Source organism: Macrotis lagotis, chromosome 2 (genome assembly GCF_037893015.1).
Source record: "Macrotis lagotis isolate mMagLag1 chromosome 2, bilby.v1.9.chrom.fasta, whole genome shotgun sequence".
In the NCBI taxonomy this organism is placed as follows: Eukaryota; Metazoa; Chordata; class Mammalia; order Peramelemorphia; family Peramelidae; genus Macrotis; species Macrotis lagotis.
The window spans coordinates 30,091,229-30,111,242 of NC_133659.1; the positions used below are offsets into that span (position 1 = coordinate 30,091,229).

Sequence of the window (20,014 nt, forward strand, 5' to 3'; positions counted from 1 at the left end):
AAATCATATCCTTGAGGAGAAAATAAAATATAAGAGATAGCAAAATTATGTAGTACAGAAGATACTTTTTTACAAAAAAAATTGAAGGTAAAAGACTTTGGTCTTTGTTTAAACCCACAGTTCTTTCTCTGGGTGGTATTCTCCATCGCGGATGCTCTAAAATTGTCCCCGATTATTGCATTGATGGAATGAGCAAGTCCGTGAAGGTTGATCATCATCCAAAAGGGGATGATCATTGAAAAGGAAGAATTTATTTCTTGGGTGAGGATGTCAGGAAATTTGAGAGAAATGTAAATAGACCACCTTATATTTTTTGAGAATACAAAGGAAAACAATTCCATTGAAGAAGAAGAATGAGACTTGACTGAAAGAACTACAGTTGCGCAGGAAACTCACCAAACAACTTGGCTTCTAAAAAGAACTAAATAAAAGATGGTAGGAGGGGGCAGGTAACAGAGCATGAATACAAAAGGTTCAGCATGATCCCATAAGAATAGTGTCAGCAATGCCCATCCTTAGCATGAGCAGAGGATGAAAAGGGAAGCTAGTGAACAAAAAGGCTTTCTTTTCGTTATGTTGGGAATAAAAAGGAGGATCAAAGAAGGGCTAGAGCATTTGCTTAGAGTTTATTGGATGATAACAACAAAAATAAGGCAGAGATGGTCAGTTTTTATATTTTCACTCTATTTTCTCTGAAAAGGAAAGGGACTTACTTTTACATTAGAAATGACAATAAAATGATTAACAGGAAAATGCTCCCCAAGCTAAGTAAGAACATAGGAAGAGTACACTTAACTTCCCTTAGAGAATCCAGTTCATCTGGTCCAGAGGAGCTACATCATCCTTGGATCCAGAAGAAATGGGTACATACAATTGTTGAGTCAGTCAATGACATTTGGGATATCATGGAAAGAAGTACCACAAGATTGGAGAAGGGCAAAAGAAAAGAAAAAAAAGACATCAGAGTCTACATTCTAGGCCAAGGAGCATGACTTGGATATTTGGGGAAATTCGGGAGGAGATCATTAAAGAAGGTGATTAGAGAACATCCAAAGAGACAGTTCCAGAAAGCTAACTGGATTTCATCAACAACTGGTTATTCTTGTTTAAAATTAAACCAGTAGATATAAGAAATCCTATGATTAGAATTTACTTAGAATTCAACCAAACCTTTCCAAAATCTTTCATACTATTTGCATGAGGAGATGTGGATTATACAGTAACACAATCTAATGGATTCAGAATTGGTCAGGTGCCAGGATCAAAGAGTAGTTGTTAATGGTGCCATGTCAACATGGCAGAAGGTCTCCAGTAGAGTTCCCCAGGGATCTGGACCTTGGGTTGTTTTACCTCTTCATCCATAACTTTGATTAAAAGCATAGATGTATATTCATTAAATTTGCAAATGACCCAAATCTGAGAGGGATTATAAAAACAATGGAAAATACAGTTAGACTCTAACTAACCTTGACTACCTAGAGCAGGGTTGGGTAATGTCTGGATCACATAAGGCCCATGAAATCATTTGGGCTGGTGCTGCCAAGGCAACTGCAGATGGGACTTGAAATTTAATAAATCTAGGAACTTTTTAGGCATGAATTAATAAATGTTTGACCAAATATAGCAGGCTGATTTTTAATTTTGACCCTTTACAGAAAAATGGTTCCCCACTCCTAACCTAGAGTAGGGGGCCGATTTTAATAAGATGAAATTACTAATAGGAAATGTTGAGTCTTGTACTTAGGTAAAAAAAAATAAAATCAGTGTCATATGTTTAAGTCAAGAAAGAGTGGTTAAATAATATTCTGAAAGAGATCTCTAGGTTTTAGTGGAACTACAAACTCATTGTGGTTACGGTGACATATCGATGGCCAAAAAAAAGCTAATGTGTTGAGGCTGCATTAAGAGCAGGTTGAGGGGCAGCTAGGTGGTACAGTAGATAGAGCACCAGCCCTGGAGTCAGAGGACTTGAGTTCAAATCCAGCCCCAGACACTTAATAATTACTTAGCTGTATGACCTTGAGCAAGTCACTTAACCCCATTGCCTTGCAAAAACAAAAAGAGGTGAAAGTCCCACTATACTCTCCCTCATCAGAACTCTTCTGAAAGATTGTATTCAGTTCTAGACAACATGGAAGAATGCTAATTAGTTGGAGAGTGTCCACAAGAAGAGGGCTTTGAGTCTATGACACATGAAGATCCTACTTAAGCTGGTGAAGAGAAAGCATTAGTGGGGAGGGGAAATGGAGGAGGAGAAAAGCTGAGAATGATAACTGTATTCCAATATTTGAAGGGCTGACCTGTAGAAGATACTTTATTTGGGCCATCTGACCCCAGAGGGTAATAGATAGAACTTTAGATTAGAGATGAATTTATGCTTGATATCAGGAGACATTTCCATCATTTTCAATTGTGTCTGTCTCTTTGTGAAACCATTTAGAATTTTCTGGGAAAAGATACAAAAGTGGTTTGCCATTTTCTTCTCCAGTTCATGTTTCAGATGAGGAAACTGAGGCAAACAGGGTTAGGTGACTTTTCCAGGGTCACATAGATTTGAATTCAGGAAGAAGAATCTTCCTGACTCCAAGCCTGGCAACTAGTTTGCCCTTGGTGTTTGAAGAGGGAAACTGAAACCTGGGGGGATTGGTTACGGTCACACAAATATGTGACTAGATTTGAACTCAGAGCCCCTGATTCCAAAAATAATATGATGTTTCACCTTACCATATTACTTCTAAGGAAAACAATCCTAGAGCTTTCAGCAGTGGATGGCATACTCCATCCCTAGAGGCTTTAGGACAAGAGGCTGGACAAGTCCTTGAGTGGTCCCTTGTAAGAAGGAGACCTGCTCAGATGGTCCAGGACACCCTCTGAGGCCCCTTTGACTCAGATTCTGCATGACTGATTCCGATTTCAAAGCCCCAAGTCCAGATTCAAGGCCTGATCTTCCCAAGAAATCTCGTGCCAAGGACATATTTCCATTTGGGGGATGACTTCAGACTAGGCTCAGACCACCCACAGCCAGCCTGCCTCCCACCACCCAGCGAGGGCTGCTCACTGCTCTCCAATGAGGACCCATCTCCTCTCCTTCCCTCTAACCTGTGTTCAGCAGCCCCCTCCCCCATTTACACCCAGAACCATACATATATACGCACACACACGCACACCACACACACACACACACACACACACACACACACACACACACACACCCCAAACACATCCTCCTGGAGAGGATGACACGCTGTTTCTCTTCCTGCCAAGCTGATTCCAATCAAGAGGAAGGCAGAGCTGGGGCTGGATCAGAGAGGAGCAGCACATCTTTAACTCATTAGATGGGAGGGGGGAGAATACTCTGAGGAGAGACTTCAAAGGGCCTGAGGGGACTGAGGTACTATCATTCGGCCACTGTCCGTGGGGGTCTGGGGCCTTGTCAGAACAGGAGTGACCCAGGCATCCCAATAGGCTTCCTAGGTCTGGGATGCTTCCTGAAGGCTGTGGATCAGTCAACTCCAAGGACCAGATGAGACCTGAGATGGAACTAAGAAAGCCCTGAGAACAGATGTCCAAGCTGGGAGGGACCTTAGGACAGGGGTGTCTGAGCTAGGAGGGACTTTAGAACAGGGGATGTCTGAGCTGGAAGGGACAGGGAATGTCCAAGCTGGGAGGGATCTTAGGACAGGGGATGTCAGAGTTGGGAGGGGGCTTATAATGGGGATGCCAGAGCTGGGGAGGAGGGGGAAATTAAAACAATCACACTACTCCTATTAACGGGGTTGTTATGAGGAAAGACCAATGTATGAATGCAACCATCACCATCTTTACCAATCTCCAACAGTGGGCCAGGCCTCATGCTCAGTGTCAGATAAACAGCCACAGAGCAGAACACTGCCCGTCCTCAGGGAGCTTATATTCTATAGACCAGTTAACAGGCAAATTCATTGTTGGATGCAAAGTTGAACCAAAAGAGAATTTCAGGGTAGGGGGAGGTAAGCGTGGGGCAGGAAAGACCTCAGGTAAAATGTTTTGCCAACATGACGGTGCTGTTTAGATGCTAATGATTATCATTAAAATCGGAAGATGGTGGATTTGAAGCTAGAAGAGCTCTAAGAGTTCATCTAAGAACTGCAGCCAAGATGGTGGAGAAAAGCCAGAAGTCCCTGAGCACTCCTCAGTTTCCCTTAAAAATCATGTGAAACCAAGCCTCTAAACCATGGGTGCCCAACCTTTTAGTTCTTCAGGGCTGCATCACCCAAGAAAAACTTGTCAAGGGAGAATTTCCTGTTTGCTTATGATGACAGTGCAACCCATATTATCAATGAGTACAATAATAATCCATAACAATGCTTCATGACTGAGTTTTGAGGGCTGGATGTTGGCCATAAACAACAGATTCTGGAGAGACAGAACCTGCAAAAAGATGGAGTAAAACAATTTTCCAGCTTAAGATAGCATAGGTCTGTCTCACATGAGGAAAAGGAGAGAGTAGAGAAGCACAGACAGTGACCAGGCGAGGCAGGGGGCGGCTCTTAGCCGAGTCTCAGATCAGTGCCAAGGATCCTTGACCCTGGTGCAGCCAGTCAGTGATGCAGTAGGCCAGCTGTGGAGCCTCCAGGCCCAATGCAGAAGGCAAACTGCCAGCCCCAGAAGCCAGGGCCCAACAGGTGCAACTAGGCTGGGCCACCCCAGTATAGTGGGCAAACTGCCAGCTCCTGGGGCCCTGGCATAGGAAGTCAGTGACCAGACCCCTTGACCCCAAACCCAGGAAGCTTAGGACTGTGCCTCCTGGACCCCAGGAGTAGGGTTCAACTTTAAAAGTCATGAAACAGGCAAAAATGAACAACAACAAAAAAAAAAACAGAAGAGAGCCCTGATCATAAAAAGCTACTATGGCAATAGGACTATGTAGAAAAGACTTTTAACAAAATACAGCACCCATTCTTATTACAAAAAAAACTAGGAGTTTTCCTTAAAATAATAAGCATCTAAGACCATTAGCAAGCATTATCTATAATGAGGATAAGCTAGAAGCTTCCCCAAAAATATCCGGAATGAAATAAGGATACCTGTTATCACCACTGTTATTCAATATTGTATTAGAAATGTTAGTGTTGGCAATAAAAGAAGAAAAAGAAATGAAAGGAATTAGAATAGCTAATGAAGAAACAAAACTACTATTCTTTGTAGATGATAAGAAGGTATACTTAGAGAATCCTAGAGTCTCAACTAAAATATTCTTTAAATAACAACTTTAGCTAAGTTGCAGGATATAAAATAAACCCACATAAATCACCATCATTTCTATATATTGCCAACAAAGCCCTGGAGCAAGAGATAGAAAGAGAAAATCCATTTAAAATAATTGTAGACAATATAAATTATTTGGGAGGCTATCTGCCAAGACAAACACAGTAACCATAGGAAGACAATTATAAACCACTTTTCACATAAATAAAGGCAGATCTAAATAATTGAAAAAAAAATCAGTTGCTCAAGAGTGAACTGAGTTAATGTAATAAAAATGATAATGCTACCTAAATTAATTCACTTATTCAGTGCCATGCTAATCAAACTACCAATAAGTTTTTATAGAGTTGGGAAAAATAATATCAAAATGTTTCTGGAAAAAATAAAAGGACAAGAATATCAATGGAATTAATAAAAAAATTCAAAGGAAATATTATAAAACAGCAATCATCAAACTAGATAAGATATAGAGTGGTCGATCAGTGAATAAGTTCAGAAACCGTGGCAAATGCCTATAGTAATTGACTGTAGCTCAACCCAAAGACTCCAGCTTCTGCAATAAGAACTCACTATTTGACCAAAAACTGCTGGGAAAACTGAAAAATAGAATGCCTGAAACTGGGTATGGACAAACATCTCATACCATTGTACCAAGATGAAGTCAAAATGGATTTAGTTAAAATAGATTTAGACTTAGAAGGGTTAGAAGCAATTAGGAGACCAAGGAATAGTTTATCTGTCAGATCTATGAAGAAAGGAAGAATTTATGACATAGAGACAATTATGAAATGCAAAATGGATAGTTTTGATTACATTAAATTAAAAAGGGTTTTGCACAAATAAATCTTATGCAACCAAGATTAGAAGGTAAGGCAAAAGTTGGGGAAAAATTTATTGTGTTTATTTTGATTTATTTCTCAAATATATAAAGAACTGAATCAAATTTATAAGAATACAAGTTATTCCCCAATTGAAAATGGTTAATGGATATGAACAGGCATTTTTTCAGATGAAGAAATCAGTTATCTTAAGGCATATAAAAATGTTCTAAATAACTACTGATGAGAGAAATACAAATTAAAACAATTCTAAGGTATCAGATTAACCAATATGACAGAAAAGGAAAGATAAATATTGATGAGGATGTGGGAAATTTGGAACTCTGATGTATTGTTGGTGGAGTTGTGAATTGATCCTACCATTCTGGAGAACAATTTGGAACTATGCCCAAAGGACTGTAAAACTGCATACTCTTTGATCCAGTGATACCACTAAGTCTTTATCCCAAAGAGATTAAAGGGGGGAGGGGAGGAGAAAATACATGTACAAAAATATTTATAGTTACTCTTGTTGTGATGACAAAGAATTAGAAATTGAGGGGATGTCCATTGATCAACTGAGGAATGACTGAACAAGTTGTAGTATATGAATGTATTGTGCTTTAAGAAACAATGAAGGGGTGGCTAGGTAGCACAGTGGATAAAGCACTGGCCCTGGAGTCAGGAGTACCTGAGTTCAAATCCAGCCTCAGTCACTTAATTATTACCTAGCTGTGTGGCCTTGGGCAAGCCACTTAACCCCATTGCCTTGCAAAAAACAAACAAAAAAAAGCCTAAAAAAACAACGAAAAGGCAAATTTCAGAAAAACCTGGAAAGATTTACATTATCTAATACTGAGTGAAATCAGCAGAACCAGAACATTGTACACAGTAACAGGAGCATTGTGTGGTGATCAGCTATGATAGACTTAGCTCTTCTCAGCAATACAATAATTCAAAATAATTCCAAAAGACTCATGATAGAAAATGCTATCCACATTCAAAGAAAGAACTGTGGCATTTGACTGTAAAATCAAAGAATCCTATTTTTCCTTTTTTTTGTTTGTTTTTTCTTTCTTGACATTTTCCCCTTTTGTTCGGATTTTTGCAGAACATGGCTAATATAAAAATGTTTAACTTTTGCATGCATAACCTATATCAGACCGCTTACTGTCCTGAAAGAGGGGAGGAGTGAAGGAGAGGGAGAAAAGGAGAAAATTTGGAACTCAAAAGTCTGATAAAAGTGAATGCTGAAATTTATTTTATTTGTAATTGGGAAAAAATAAAATATTGTTAAGTGGGAAAAAAGAAAATAACAAAAACATGTAAAAAATGAGATCATCTATCTCAACCCTCTCATTTTACAGAGGAAAGAACTGAGGCACAGGTAGGATTTGCCTAAGATCATACAAATGGCATAAATAGGATTTGAACCCAGGTCTTTTGAGTCAAAGACATATTTTTCACTTTGTCATATTGCCTCAAATGAAAACAACCCTAGAACTATTAACAGCGAATGAATCATACTTTAAAGGAAACAAGGAATCTTAGGAGGGTGATTCCCCCTCCTCCCCATATAAAGACCCAGCCCTATTTCTGCTAAGTTTAGACACTCCTCACCAACTGCCTTTGAGATACCTTGGACTAGATGCTCATTAGCCTTTTCAAATTCATGGTTTCTAAAAGAGAACACATTATCTTTTTCTAAAAACCATCTTTTCCCCCAAAAAAATTTTCATATCACCATCAAGGTCACTACCATCTTCCTCTCAGTTCCCCACCCACCTCACTATTTTAACTTCCTCACTTTCAACTGCCTCCATGGCCCTTGGGTCACCAAATCTTGTTTCTAAATTGATACCATCTCCCATCTATATCGTCTTTTCTTCACTCATAAGACAGATGCCATATTGCAGTCCTTGTCACCTCTTGCCTGGAATATTACAGTAGCCTTCTAATTGATCTCCGTCTCAACTGATCCCCTCACTCTAACCCATCCTCCACTCAGCTATGAAAGGTTATTGGGGGGGGGCGGGGCTTGGCTCAGGGAATTGGTGAGACCAGGAAATGACACCTGCAAAAGGTGAGATTTTTTTTTTATTATTTTTTTTTAGAAGGTGATATTTGAATTCCAATGAAACTAGGAGATGGAAATTAGGAGGGAAGACATCACAGGCATGAGGGACAGCCAGTGAAAATACATAGAGCTATACTCTTTACATTTTGGTTGTACCCAATTATTTGTATGTCCTGATTGCCCCTCCCCCCATCCATTAGAAGGTGACTTTCTTTAATAGGCCCAGGGACTGTCAACCATCTATCTGGCTTTGAGTCCAAATTCCAATTTGTACTGTCTATGTGATGTTAGGGATTGCTTTTTTTTGAGCCTCAGTTTCCTCATATGTAACTCAATTAATGTATCTATCAAGCATTGACTGTGTGCCAGACACTTGCTCAATAAGCAGTTATCGAGAAGGTTAGAAGAGGAAGACCCTAAGTCCCTTCTAGTTTGGAATCCTGTAACCTCTTTCCACTAAACTGTATTTTTGGTTGATGTGACAGTGCTTCAGGTATTATTGGAGGATGGCCATTTTATATCCCCTTAACTGAGCAAGAATTAATTTCATAAGGGCCTATAGTACTATTGGCTCATAGGGCTTCTGACTATTCTCACCCTTCAGAGAACCTTTTCTGCCTTGCATATCTTCATATTTGGCAGCATCAGAATTATAATTATTCATATGGGTGCAGCCCCTTATGATTTCAAGGTATTTTACATCCATTAACTCAGATTACCCCTTTAATGATTCTGCGACTAGGGAGCAACTGTCTTAAGGTCAGTTATCAAATTGAAAGTAATGGAAATATAGAAATTACATAATTTTCCCAAGGTCATATCATTAGTAAGTGGCAAAATGAAAATTTGAACTCAAGCATTCTGATTCCACATCTAGAATTCTTTGCTTACCATCATTGGTTGGTTGGTTGGTTGTATAGATAATTTGTAAGGGTAGCTGTAGATAGTTGGTTAAATGGAATATTTGATTGGATAAATGGTTGGTTGCTTTTTGGAGTATAGCCTGGAAAAAGGGTTAGTTCATTGGTTGATTGGATGAAGTATTACAAGATGAATGGTTAGTTAGTTGATTGGACGGATGATGTATTGACTGATTGATTCATGAGATAATTGATCTCTTATTTTGCAGAATGGTTGATTGATTTGTTAGTTGGTTTTATGGATGGTTTTTTGGTTACATTTTCAGTTAGTTGTCCAGTTGATTGATTGGATGGTTTTTTGGTTGGTTGTTTAGATGGATAGTTTTGGGGCTAGTTTCTTAGTGGTCAGGTGATTGGTTGATTGGTTGGGCCCATGAATAAAAGAATGAATGGATTTATGGATGGATAGATGGGTGGGTTTGATGGATAGGTATTTGCTTGTGTGATTTTTTTGGTTGATTTGATGAAGACTAGTTGTTATATGATTTATTGGATGGATAGTTGGACAATTGTTTGAAAATTTGTTTCATTAGTAGCATGGTTGGTTGTAATAAGAGCAGAATAAGATGAAAAATCTGGTAGCCTCAAAATTATAAGAAATTTGGGTTTCAAATCCAGCTGTTTAACTATGTGGAATCCATATCATGTTTCTCAGCCTATTTTCCCACTCAAAATGGGGGTATTATATTTTCCTATCAAAATCATCAGTCATTCATCCAACTAATCACACAACCAAGGTTATTGTGCAAGGATCCCCAACTTGGAGTCAGAAACTTCTTCACTGTTGATCAACATACTAGCTGGATGTCCTTGTGCATCCATTACATTTGGTCTGTAATAGTAACAGAAATCATAGAATAATACTCTCCCTTCAAGATTATTGTAAGGGTCAAATAAAAGACATATGGAAAGGGTTTGGTAAACTTTCAAGCAAGATATATACATACATTTAGATATATCTATACATAGATATATAAATATATATAATTCCCATTACTATTACCATTATTGGTGATGGTAGAGTTAATAACTGAATTCTTCCCTAGGCTTCTCTTTCTTTTACGATCGGCAACATGAAGAAAACTTTCCCCATCCCCAACCTCCAATCCTATCCCACGAACACTGACAGTCAGTGACAATGGAACCTTCCAAGGTCTGGAAGAGGGAGGGATGGAAGGGGCCTTTTTCTACAGAGAGGTGGGCACAGCCCCTACAATTGCTGAAGGCATCTATTTCCTTTCTCTTCTAGTACAACCACAGTGCCTTCCTCGTCTAAGGTCACCGACGGCTACGATACCGCCAAGCCTCCCATTAGGTTTGCTAAGCAGCTGGAGCATCGGCCACCACCAGCCCCACCGGAACCCCCAGGGCCCTCCAGAGGCTCGGGCTCAGTCGCCTCTCCCTTGATTTCCTTCCTTCTCATCACAACTGGCACCATCTTCCTGCATATGGTGGGGCCATCCTGACTTCCATCGACCCCAGGTGCAATAGCAGGAGTAGTGACCCTGGTAATTTATGAATTGATTCTGAGGGTGTGGCTATCCTCCCCTGCCCCCTGGGAAGCTCCTGGGGGTGTCTCCCAATATCGAAGGAGGATTCTGGCCTCCTGGGGAGGGTTTGCCACATTTCTGGGAAACACTAAAAGCTTTCTCATGATACTGACTTACATCTTCTTTTTTGTAGAAGGATCTTAATTTCCCCTAGTAATGTGGGGCTTGTTTTGTAATATATTTGTCCATGTTTTAAAAAAAACATATTTATTCTATGATAAACTTATTTTTATGATGTATATGTTAATAATACACTTATTAAACTGTATTGCCGACCACCTAGCTAAATGAATATTTCCTATCTGTGACTCTAACACCTTCCTCTCTAAGGGTCCAGAGCAAGCTTTTAGCTGGGTGAGGGGTGTCACTTTGTATTTTACCTCCCCCAGGGACTATAGGATTGAAGTGGCTGCCCATACTCTATGGGAACTGGCATGACAGATTGTCATATGAAACATGATATCAACCAAAAGTCTGGGAGGGTGAATATTAGAAAGGGGAACCCCTCAACCCCCAACCCTGGGAAAATAGCTGCTCCTGGTGGGGGTCTCTGGCTCATGGGGGAGGCAAAGGTGCCTTGGCCCATCAATGCTCATGCAAATGCTGCTATTGTGAAATCCCAGAGCAGTCACTGAATTCACCTTTGAATTACCCTGGGACCCCTGGCAAGTGTTTAACCAAAGCATATAACGAGTGGTGTTCCTTAATGTGGCAATGAGGCACTAAGCTGATCCCCAAGGAAAAGGGATGCCTCAGAGTCAGAAGACAGCTTTGAGAACATCAAGTGCCATCCCATCATTTTTCAGTGATGGGGATCGAGGGTCATAGAGAGGAAGGAACTTGTCCAGGGTTACATAAGAAATGATTAAATAGAAGTGAGACTGGAATGCAGGTCAGGAGAAAGAGGAGAAATATATCTCTAAAGAAAAGCCTGGGAAGAAGGGAAGAGGAGGAATATTATTTCCATTTGACAGATGGAAAAACTGAGGTCTGACAGTATGAAGTATTTTACCTAAAATCACCTAAAGAAAGACTTTCCTAAGATTTAGAAATGGAAAGAAATTTAGAAATCATCACATCTTATTTCATAGTGAGGGAAACTGAGACCTATGGAGGGGTGAGGTCTTATCTTAGGTCTCACGGTGGATGAAGAAGAGTTCTAGGATTATAATTCTTCAGGTTTTGGGCCAGTTAGACAAGCTGATCTCACCAAAGAGGTTTCTGAAGTTTCGAGCAGAAGAAACCTTAGAGATTGACATGAGGAAGGCACCTCCAGTCACCTGGAGCAAGGCTGGCACCCAGGGCTTTAGATTCTAGACCCAAAATGTTTCTATGATGGGGATTCAGATCTCCATGTAATGGTTCTTTTCCATAATTGGAGGCATCGGAAAGGGTCAAGGGCAGGGAGGGAGCCTGGGAGTAGAAGAGAAGCAGAGTATGTCCTTCACTTTTTCTAGTCCTTTCCTGAACTCAGATGAAGGAAAGGTCAGAAGGTGACAGACATTCTTCTAAGACCAGGATCAAGATTGGACCTGGCACGTGGGTCAAAGTTTGTTCTATTTTTGGAATTAAGGTTCAGGCTAGGTTAAGGCTCAAGGTCAGGGAATGGCTAGTGTTGGGTCTCAATCTATGATGAGAGTTCTATGGCAAACTCAGATTTCTATTTTGACTGGTCCATCAAGAACACTCTTGGCTCCTGAGTCAGCCAAGGTCTTTCCTTGGATATCATGTGGTGGGCTGAGTACTTGCCTCTCAGGAGTGATGGAGAAAATGGGGTAATGGGGGAAATCCACACACAAGAAGTCATCCAATAACAGAAATCCCAGGGAATCCTCCCGATGACCTTGAAGTCATTAAATTGGTCAGCAACAGTAAATGCTAGAAGGTTCAAGGGCTACAAATCAGCTCAGGGAAACTGAGGACATTTACGGTAGACTTCCTGGAAGAGGACCCTGCTTAGGACTCAAGCTTAAGAAAAGGAATCACATTGTTTAACTAGAATTTCTGGAGCCTGCCAAGGTGACTTCCCCAGGTACCATACTGAGCCAAGCCTGAGGAGGAGATCCCTGGAGCAACCCAAAGATGATGCCTTTGGGATTAGGCAGGATGCCAGTGGACAAAAATCAGAGAAACCCAGGTTCCCAGATTCTGAGTTGGAAGGGACCCCAGCAGTGGATCCCATGAACAGCAATGCCTACAACAGTTTCCTTGATGGATAGTTATCCAGCCTCTCGTCAGATGAAAGGAGACCATTGGGACTGCTGCTGGTTCAGCTCTAAGAATCTCGGTTTCCCCTAACCTCAGCAATTCTTCGCAATGAGGCGAGACAGAATACTAGCAAGAAGTGCATTCAGAGCCAGAGGATCATCCATTTAGAACCTTGGGTCACCTTGGAAATAACTTAATTGCCTCCCCTGCTCTGAACCCCTCCACCCATCCTCCCACTCCCCACATCACAGAGGAAGAGATCAAGGTCTAGAGAAGGCAAGGGATTTGTCCGAGGTTGTGCAAGTATGACGTGGTGAGCCAAACATTGAGCTAGGGTTGCTGACTCTAAATCCTTGGACTTTCCACATGGCCAAGGTCTCAGGCCTTTTTTTGGCCCAAGTGCTTCAGTTGTAAGACCTTGAGCCAATGACTCGGCCTGGTGTTAGGCCTCTTTTTCCTCTCTATAAGATGAGAGGGTTGGACTGGAGAGTGTCTGGGGTCCTTTCCAGCTCCAAGTCCTATGAAGTTCCTCCCCAGGCAGAGTATCTGGCCAAGAAGTGACCAAGCTTGGGCCTGACTGTTCCTGGGCCGGTGATGACAAGCCTCTGTGGCTCCCTTCAGACTCATCACCTGACTGTCTCCGAACTCCGGCCCAGATGTTGCTCCACCCCCAGGCCCATCTTCGTGCAGGAAAACCTCCCGGGACCTCTCTTCCAGAGGCTTCGTTCCAGTTGACAGGGCCAGGGGGACGCACGGGAGAGTGGAACAAGAACACTGTAGAGTCCCCTTGCTCCTCACGGTCCCCACACCAGGAATGGAACATGAAATCTCCAGTATCCTGGCCAGCTTCTTCTTGGCAAAGGAGACGCTTCCGACTTCTGAGAGAAAGGGGCTTAGCGAGCTTAGGAAGGGGGCTCCAACGGCTTGTTGGACATCAAACAGAGCTTGCAAAACAGGATTTTGGTGAGATAAGTGTAAAGGAATTAGAAACACACGGGCCAGACTTCCCCCTGACATGCCCGCTGCCTCCTCTGGGGAAGCTGACCTACTGAGTGTGGCTTCACTTCTGTAGGAAAGAAAGTGTTGGTGAAACCAGAGGTTGGCCCCAAGCCTCCGAGGTGCCTGGGCCCAGGTGGGGCCATGTCCTGACTCACCATTTCTACTTTCCTCTCTATTAGTTTTGGAAACAGACACTGGAGACAAGGTGGGCCCTCACGGAGCCCATCATCCAGATGGGGAGAGTGACTTGGAAGTGAGCTGTGGAGCAGAGGCTGGCCAGCTTGGCCAGTTAGAGTCTGAGCCCTAGCCAAGGCTTGGGACCCAGAAAGGGCTGTATCAATGACCTCTTGATTCATTCAGTAGGATCCCCCATGGAGGGGTCCTGTCTCTCAATCCACAAGACCTGGAATACACACACACACACACACACACACACACACACAATACATAAATTCACCATACACACACATCCACAAATTCAAGACATACTCGCTACACACACACACATACACACACACACACACACAAACATACACACAACACATATACATCCCCCCTCAGGGGGCTTCCATTCTAAAGTCTACATACAATCTCAGAGTTGAAAGGGATTTCTACAGCATCTCTGCTAAGTGGCCCTGCAACCTCTATTTGCAGACTTGAAGTGACAGGGAACTCACTACTTGCCATAGAATAGCTCTAATGGTGAAGCTTTTCTTGGAGTCAAGTTAAAAGTGTGTCTTTGCGACTTCTCCCGATTGGGCCAGGCTGAATGAGTCTAATTCTTCTTCTGAGCAAGACCCTTTAATATTTAATGCTGATGGCTGACATCTTATTTTCTTCTGCCTTAATATCCCCAGTTCCTTAAATGGATGCTTGTTATGTCCTGGTCTCCAATGCTTTTCCTGTCTGGGCTGCCTGCTTCTGTACAACCTAGTGGCATGGCTGCCCTCTCCTCTATGTGCTTTTCCAGTTGGGAATCCTGCATCCTTGCAGTTGCAGTGGACAAGGGGTCTGATGCAGACCCAGTCCCTGGGGGAAGCCCTTAGGGATGCTATCACTATCCATCTTGTGAAGCTGTTCCATGCCTACTGCAATCAGCACCTTGGAAACGCCTTTGATGAAGCTCTTTCAGCTCCCCAGCCAATTTGAGACCTAGAGGGAACTGGCTTTGAGACAAGGGCTTGAGGATGGATGGTGAGTTCTTGGAATCACAAACACATGTCTACACGGAATGCAATGTGAGCATATGTGATGGCTCCATGTGCTGATATGACTTGCGACTCAGGTCCCTGCCCCAGCCTTGTCCTCTCCCTTCTTCCATTATTCCCAAATGGATCTAATCAAATTGACAGCCTATCCCTGGACCTTGGACATAATGAATGAATGGAGCCAGGACCTGGTCTTTTTCAGGACAGATGCCAATTGGAGGCACCCCTTCTAGTCCTCCTTCTCTGGAATATCTGGTTGTCACAGAGTTATGAGATTTTGAGTTGTTGGCAATGTCAGAACATAGACCTTAGAGCATCAGAGCTAGGAGAGATCAGAGGAATAGAGAAAGTTTGAGCTGGGAGGGATTGAGCATATGGAACATGACATGGTCTAAAGAAGGCTTAGAAATGGGGAAAATGAGACTCCAACTGTGGATAGTCTGGGGTCAACAGTGTTGCTGTTTGGTAAATGAAGACTCTGTATACTAGTAAGGAGACCTGGGTTCTATTCCTAATTTTCTCCAATTTGCCATGACTCTCCTGGGCAAAACCTAGCCCTTCTCTGGATTTTAAAGCTTATCTTTCTAAAGGAGGAAGTCAGACCTCAAAGCCCACTCTCATGCTAGTTGACTTCATCTCCCTGGGCCTCAGTTTCTTCACCTGTCAAAGTAAGGAATAATCCATTCCTACCATCCTTCTTAAAGCTCTAAATATGAACTGACATAGCAGAAAGGTATAGTCAGTAATTTAAACCAAAGTCGGGGTGCTCTGCTTTTTTCTTTCAGTTGGTAGAAGATTGTTGATGTGTGTGGGAGGTGTGGGAGAAAGTAAATTCCAACATAGCAAAGGCTTCAAAATGTACTTCTCTTAGTCCCAACTTAAAATCAGTCCATCTATCACATGAGTGTTCCTTCCTGGAAAGCCCTGGCTGAGTTCTATTTAGGGTGGGCACTAGGGCTTTTGTCAGGCTGGGTGGTCATTCTAAGGAGAAGCCACGTGTGGCTCTCTAGCCTTCTGGACCTCCAAGAATCTGAGAAGAAGATGACTTATGGGCTTTCAGGAGACTCCACACTGGTTCCCCAGAAATGTGCCTGCCCTTTGTCCTCTTTCAATGGGGTGCCCGAACTTCTGCTGACCCCCCCACACACACAGTCTATGGGCATCCCTTGGTAATAGCATCTCCTGGCTGAAGGGTTTGAAATGCTTCCAAAGCAAATGGGTGGGGTTTTACCCCCACATTCCTCCTTTGAAGTTTTGTGAAGACTTTCCTAACGAATGTAATGAAGAGAAAAAAAATGTTATTAATGTTATTTTGTCAAAATATTTTTGTAGCATAATATATTAATAATAAAAGATATTCTAAGTTCTTTCTTGTTTCTCTTGCCTCTTCTTTTGATTTCCAGAAAATTTGGAGGGATAAAACTGCAAAACTGGAAATTTTGAGGTAGTGATTATGTATTCTGCTGATATTTAATTGCTCTATGACCTTGAGCAGGTCCCTGCCCTGGCTTTGGGTCTCAGTTTCACCATCTAGAAAATGAGATGTTGAAACTAACCCAAATCAACTTTCCTTTGCTCTGCACAGAACCCAACAAATGGGGGGATTGAGACCAAAGAGAAATATGAAGATAGTAAGCGAGTGCCTCATGGCTCATGATAAATTCAATTCACCTGTAACAGTTGACCCACCTCCCTGAGTCCTAAAAGACTAGCAGATGGGATTGCAAATCACTCTCAGGGATATTTGAAAGACAGTAGAGAACAAGAGAGGCAGTACAGAACTGGAGAGAGGCAGAGGCTGTTCCAATTTTCAAAAGAGAAGAGAATTAAGACTGCAAACTAAAGGTCAGTGAACTTGACTTTGATTCCCAGAAAAAATTCACAATGGATTATTAAGGAAAAGGGAAATGAACATCTTGAAAAGGAAGTAGTGGTCACTAAATCATCCTGGCTTCTTCAAGAGCCAGTCTCGCCAGACTTACATTATTTAACAAAATGGTAGAACAGATGGTATGTGATAGACACAGTCTATCTAGATTTTAAAAAAGCTTTTCAATAAAGTCTCTCATGCTAATCTTGTGGATGAAATGGATAAATGCAGGCTAGACAATGAGTGGTTCACTTCGACCAGGGGCTTTCTTTTCTGGGTCACTCACCCCTCTTTGACAAATTAGTCTGAGAAAATCCATCAATAAATCGTTTCTCAGAATAGTATTTTTAAATACACAAAATAAAATGCATAGGATTACAAAAGAAGCTAGTTAGAGTGTAAGACCATCCCTAGTATATAGTAAGTTGAAATTTCAAGTACAATCATATTTTTCTTTTTATAATACTATGGAAAGACTTTTTATTCCATAAATCAAAAAGAAATAATTTTTTAAAAAGAAATCTATGTGGGAAGCTAGGTAGCACAGTGGATAGAGCACCAGCCCTGGAGTCAAGAGGACCTGGGTTCAAATCCAGCCTCAGGCACCTAATAATGACCTAGCTGTGTGACCTTGGGCAAGTCACTTAACCCCATTGCCCTGCAAAACAACCAGCAAAAAAAAAAAAGAAATACATGTAAAATATGTACTAATAAAAATGTAGGATAAGTAGATAATTAATATATAAAATAATTTATAAAATTAAAAATTTACATTCTTTTTAAAAAGTTTATAGACCTCAAATTAAGGAATTAGGATGGGTTAGATAGACTTACTGTAAGTAGTGCCATATGATTCTCTCAGGAAAGGAAACAGACTGCCTTTCTGCAATGAAGGCCTTCTTGAGATGAAATAGTAGGAATCTTTAGTGTTTATAGTCAGCACAATTGTGTGATTTCCTCTAGGACTGTTTAACAACTCATGAACAAGAGTGGAGAAGTCGAATGATGGGGATGTTATAGGACTACAGTGTATGTGATGAAAGTGAAAGGGATGAGTGGATCTAAAGAAAAGGGCAGGGGATCCAAGGGTAGAGAAGGGGTAGCATCGATCTGTTTAGCTATGGCATCAAGATTTTGAAGGGAGAAAAGTGAGAACAGATTAGGAGGAGATGAACTAGGAAAAACCAGGAAGAGGCAAGTGACTGAAGGTTGAGGTCATTACAAAACGTAGATTTAGATGGGGTCAAGCACAGGGAAATAGGAAAGCACATTAAGTTATTACTGGAGGGAGAATTTCAATTCCGATTTAAAGAAAATTAAGGAAATTAAGGACATTGATGAACTGGCTGGCCAGCTATAGGATGTCAACATATGTATTGAAGTGCCCAAGGGTAGATTTGTGCTGGTGAAGAAGACTGTGAATTAGGTGTCACTGATTGATTCAATGATTGAGTAACTGGAAAAGGATGAATCATGATTTGGTAGCCAGTACATAATTACTACCAGGATCTGGACAGGGCGATAAATCAGTGTAAAGCAAACCTCAAAGGAGTAGAAATTATTTACTGATGGGCATAAGATGATGGTCATGAAGTGGAAGAAGGAGCAAGGAACAGCAGCCATTTCTAGAGAGGAAGGCCAAGGATCCAGCATCCTTTTGGAGGAGTGGGGAAAAGCCACATTCCTTTATTTCAAAGAGATGATTGGAGGTTTAAAAAGAAGTCTAATATAAAAGGCAGTTTATTAAAAAAACAGCACCAATCCTAATAATCTAACATTATGCCATAGTCTCAGGATTTTGGAGAAAAGAATGGAATAGGCCATTCCAAAAAGCAATGACTTAAGTTGCAAACCAAGGTAACATAGCTTGAAAAGATTAAAATAATCATCCTTGAGGAAAAAAAGGAAAGAGAGATATTTGAAACCTCTCTGCAAAAATAAAATAAACAAAAGTGATCAAAATATTCATCTTCAAAGACTACAAATAAGATAAATATTTAAAAGTTAAATATAATCAAATTAATTCTCTCATGTTTAAAAGCTGTTGGGTTTTTTTTTTTAACAAAACTCAATTGAGGGATAAAAAAGAGAACAAAAAGGAATCATCAAGAGAGAAGAAAGACTTAAAGGGTTGAAGATGTAAGAGCTCTTTAATAACAAGTAGAAGTGAAGATGGAAAAGCTGAATGTTCTCCTATAAGGCAATTAGGCAATAAGTATTTTTTAAGAGCACTGCACAAAAAAAAGTAGAGACACACAAAAAAGCAAAAACATCCCTGCCCTCAAAAGGCTTATATTCCAATGGGAAGATAAGGACATGGATAGGTGTGTGTGTGTGTGTGTGTGTGTGTGTGTGTGTGTGTGTGTGTGTGTTTAATGTGTGACTATCTCTCTCTCTCTCTCTCTCTCTGTATATATATATATATATATATATATATATATATATATAGACAAACATACACACATCTAAATCTATTCATGTACTTGTATCTTCTATTGGAATGTATATATGTATATGTGTGTGTATATCTACCGCTATATCTATACCTCTCTCTCTCCCCATATATATATATATATATATATATATATATATATGTATTTCTCTATCTACATCTATCTCTATCTCTATATATCTCTGTCTCCATCTCTATATTTCTCTATCTCTATATATCTATCTCTATATATCCCTGTCTCTATCTCAATATATCTATCTACCTCTCTATATATATATCTGTCTCTATCTCTATATATCTATCTCTATCTCTACCTATCTCTATCTCTATCTATATATCTCTATCTCTATATCTATCTATATTTGTCTATATCTATATATCTCTATAGATCCATATATCTATGCCTATATCTATATCTATATATTTATCTCTATCTATATCTGTCCATATATCTATGTCTATATCAATGTCTCTATCTATCTATCTATCTGTCTATCTATATGATACATACCAAGTAGATACTAGGTAACTTTAGAGGGCAAAGCATGGGGGAATCTGGAGAGACTTAAAGATAGTCTTTTGGGGAAGAAAATACCACAGAGGGAAGTGGGAGGATGAGGAAAAAAGAAGATAAAAACTAAAAGAAATTGGAGTTGGAGACACAC

At 40.7% G+C, this 20,014-nt stretch overlaps 1 protein-coding gene across 2 annotated transcripts in view; it reads left to right on the forward strand.

The window, feature by feature from the left end:
* The window catches only part of TRABD2B (TraB domain containing 2B), a 247,764-nt gene extending 231,416 nt beyond the window's left edge, over window positions 1-16,348 (forward strand). The window contains exon 7 of one of the 2 annotated variants that reach the window (XM_074221495.1): window positions 10,312-16,347. In XM_074221495.1, coding sequence (XP_074077596.1) covers window positions 10,312-10,528 — 217 coding nt within the window. In that variant the 3' untranslated portion in view covers window positions 10,529-16,347. Of the gene's footprint in view, window positions 1-10,311 lie in introns of both variants that reach the window. The other variant, XM_074221494.1, reaches the window with a different exon arrangement.
* Window positions 16,349-20,014: the final 3,666 nt, after the last annotated feature.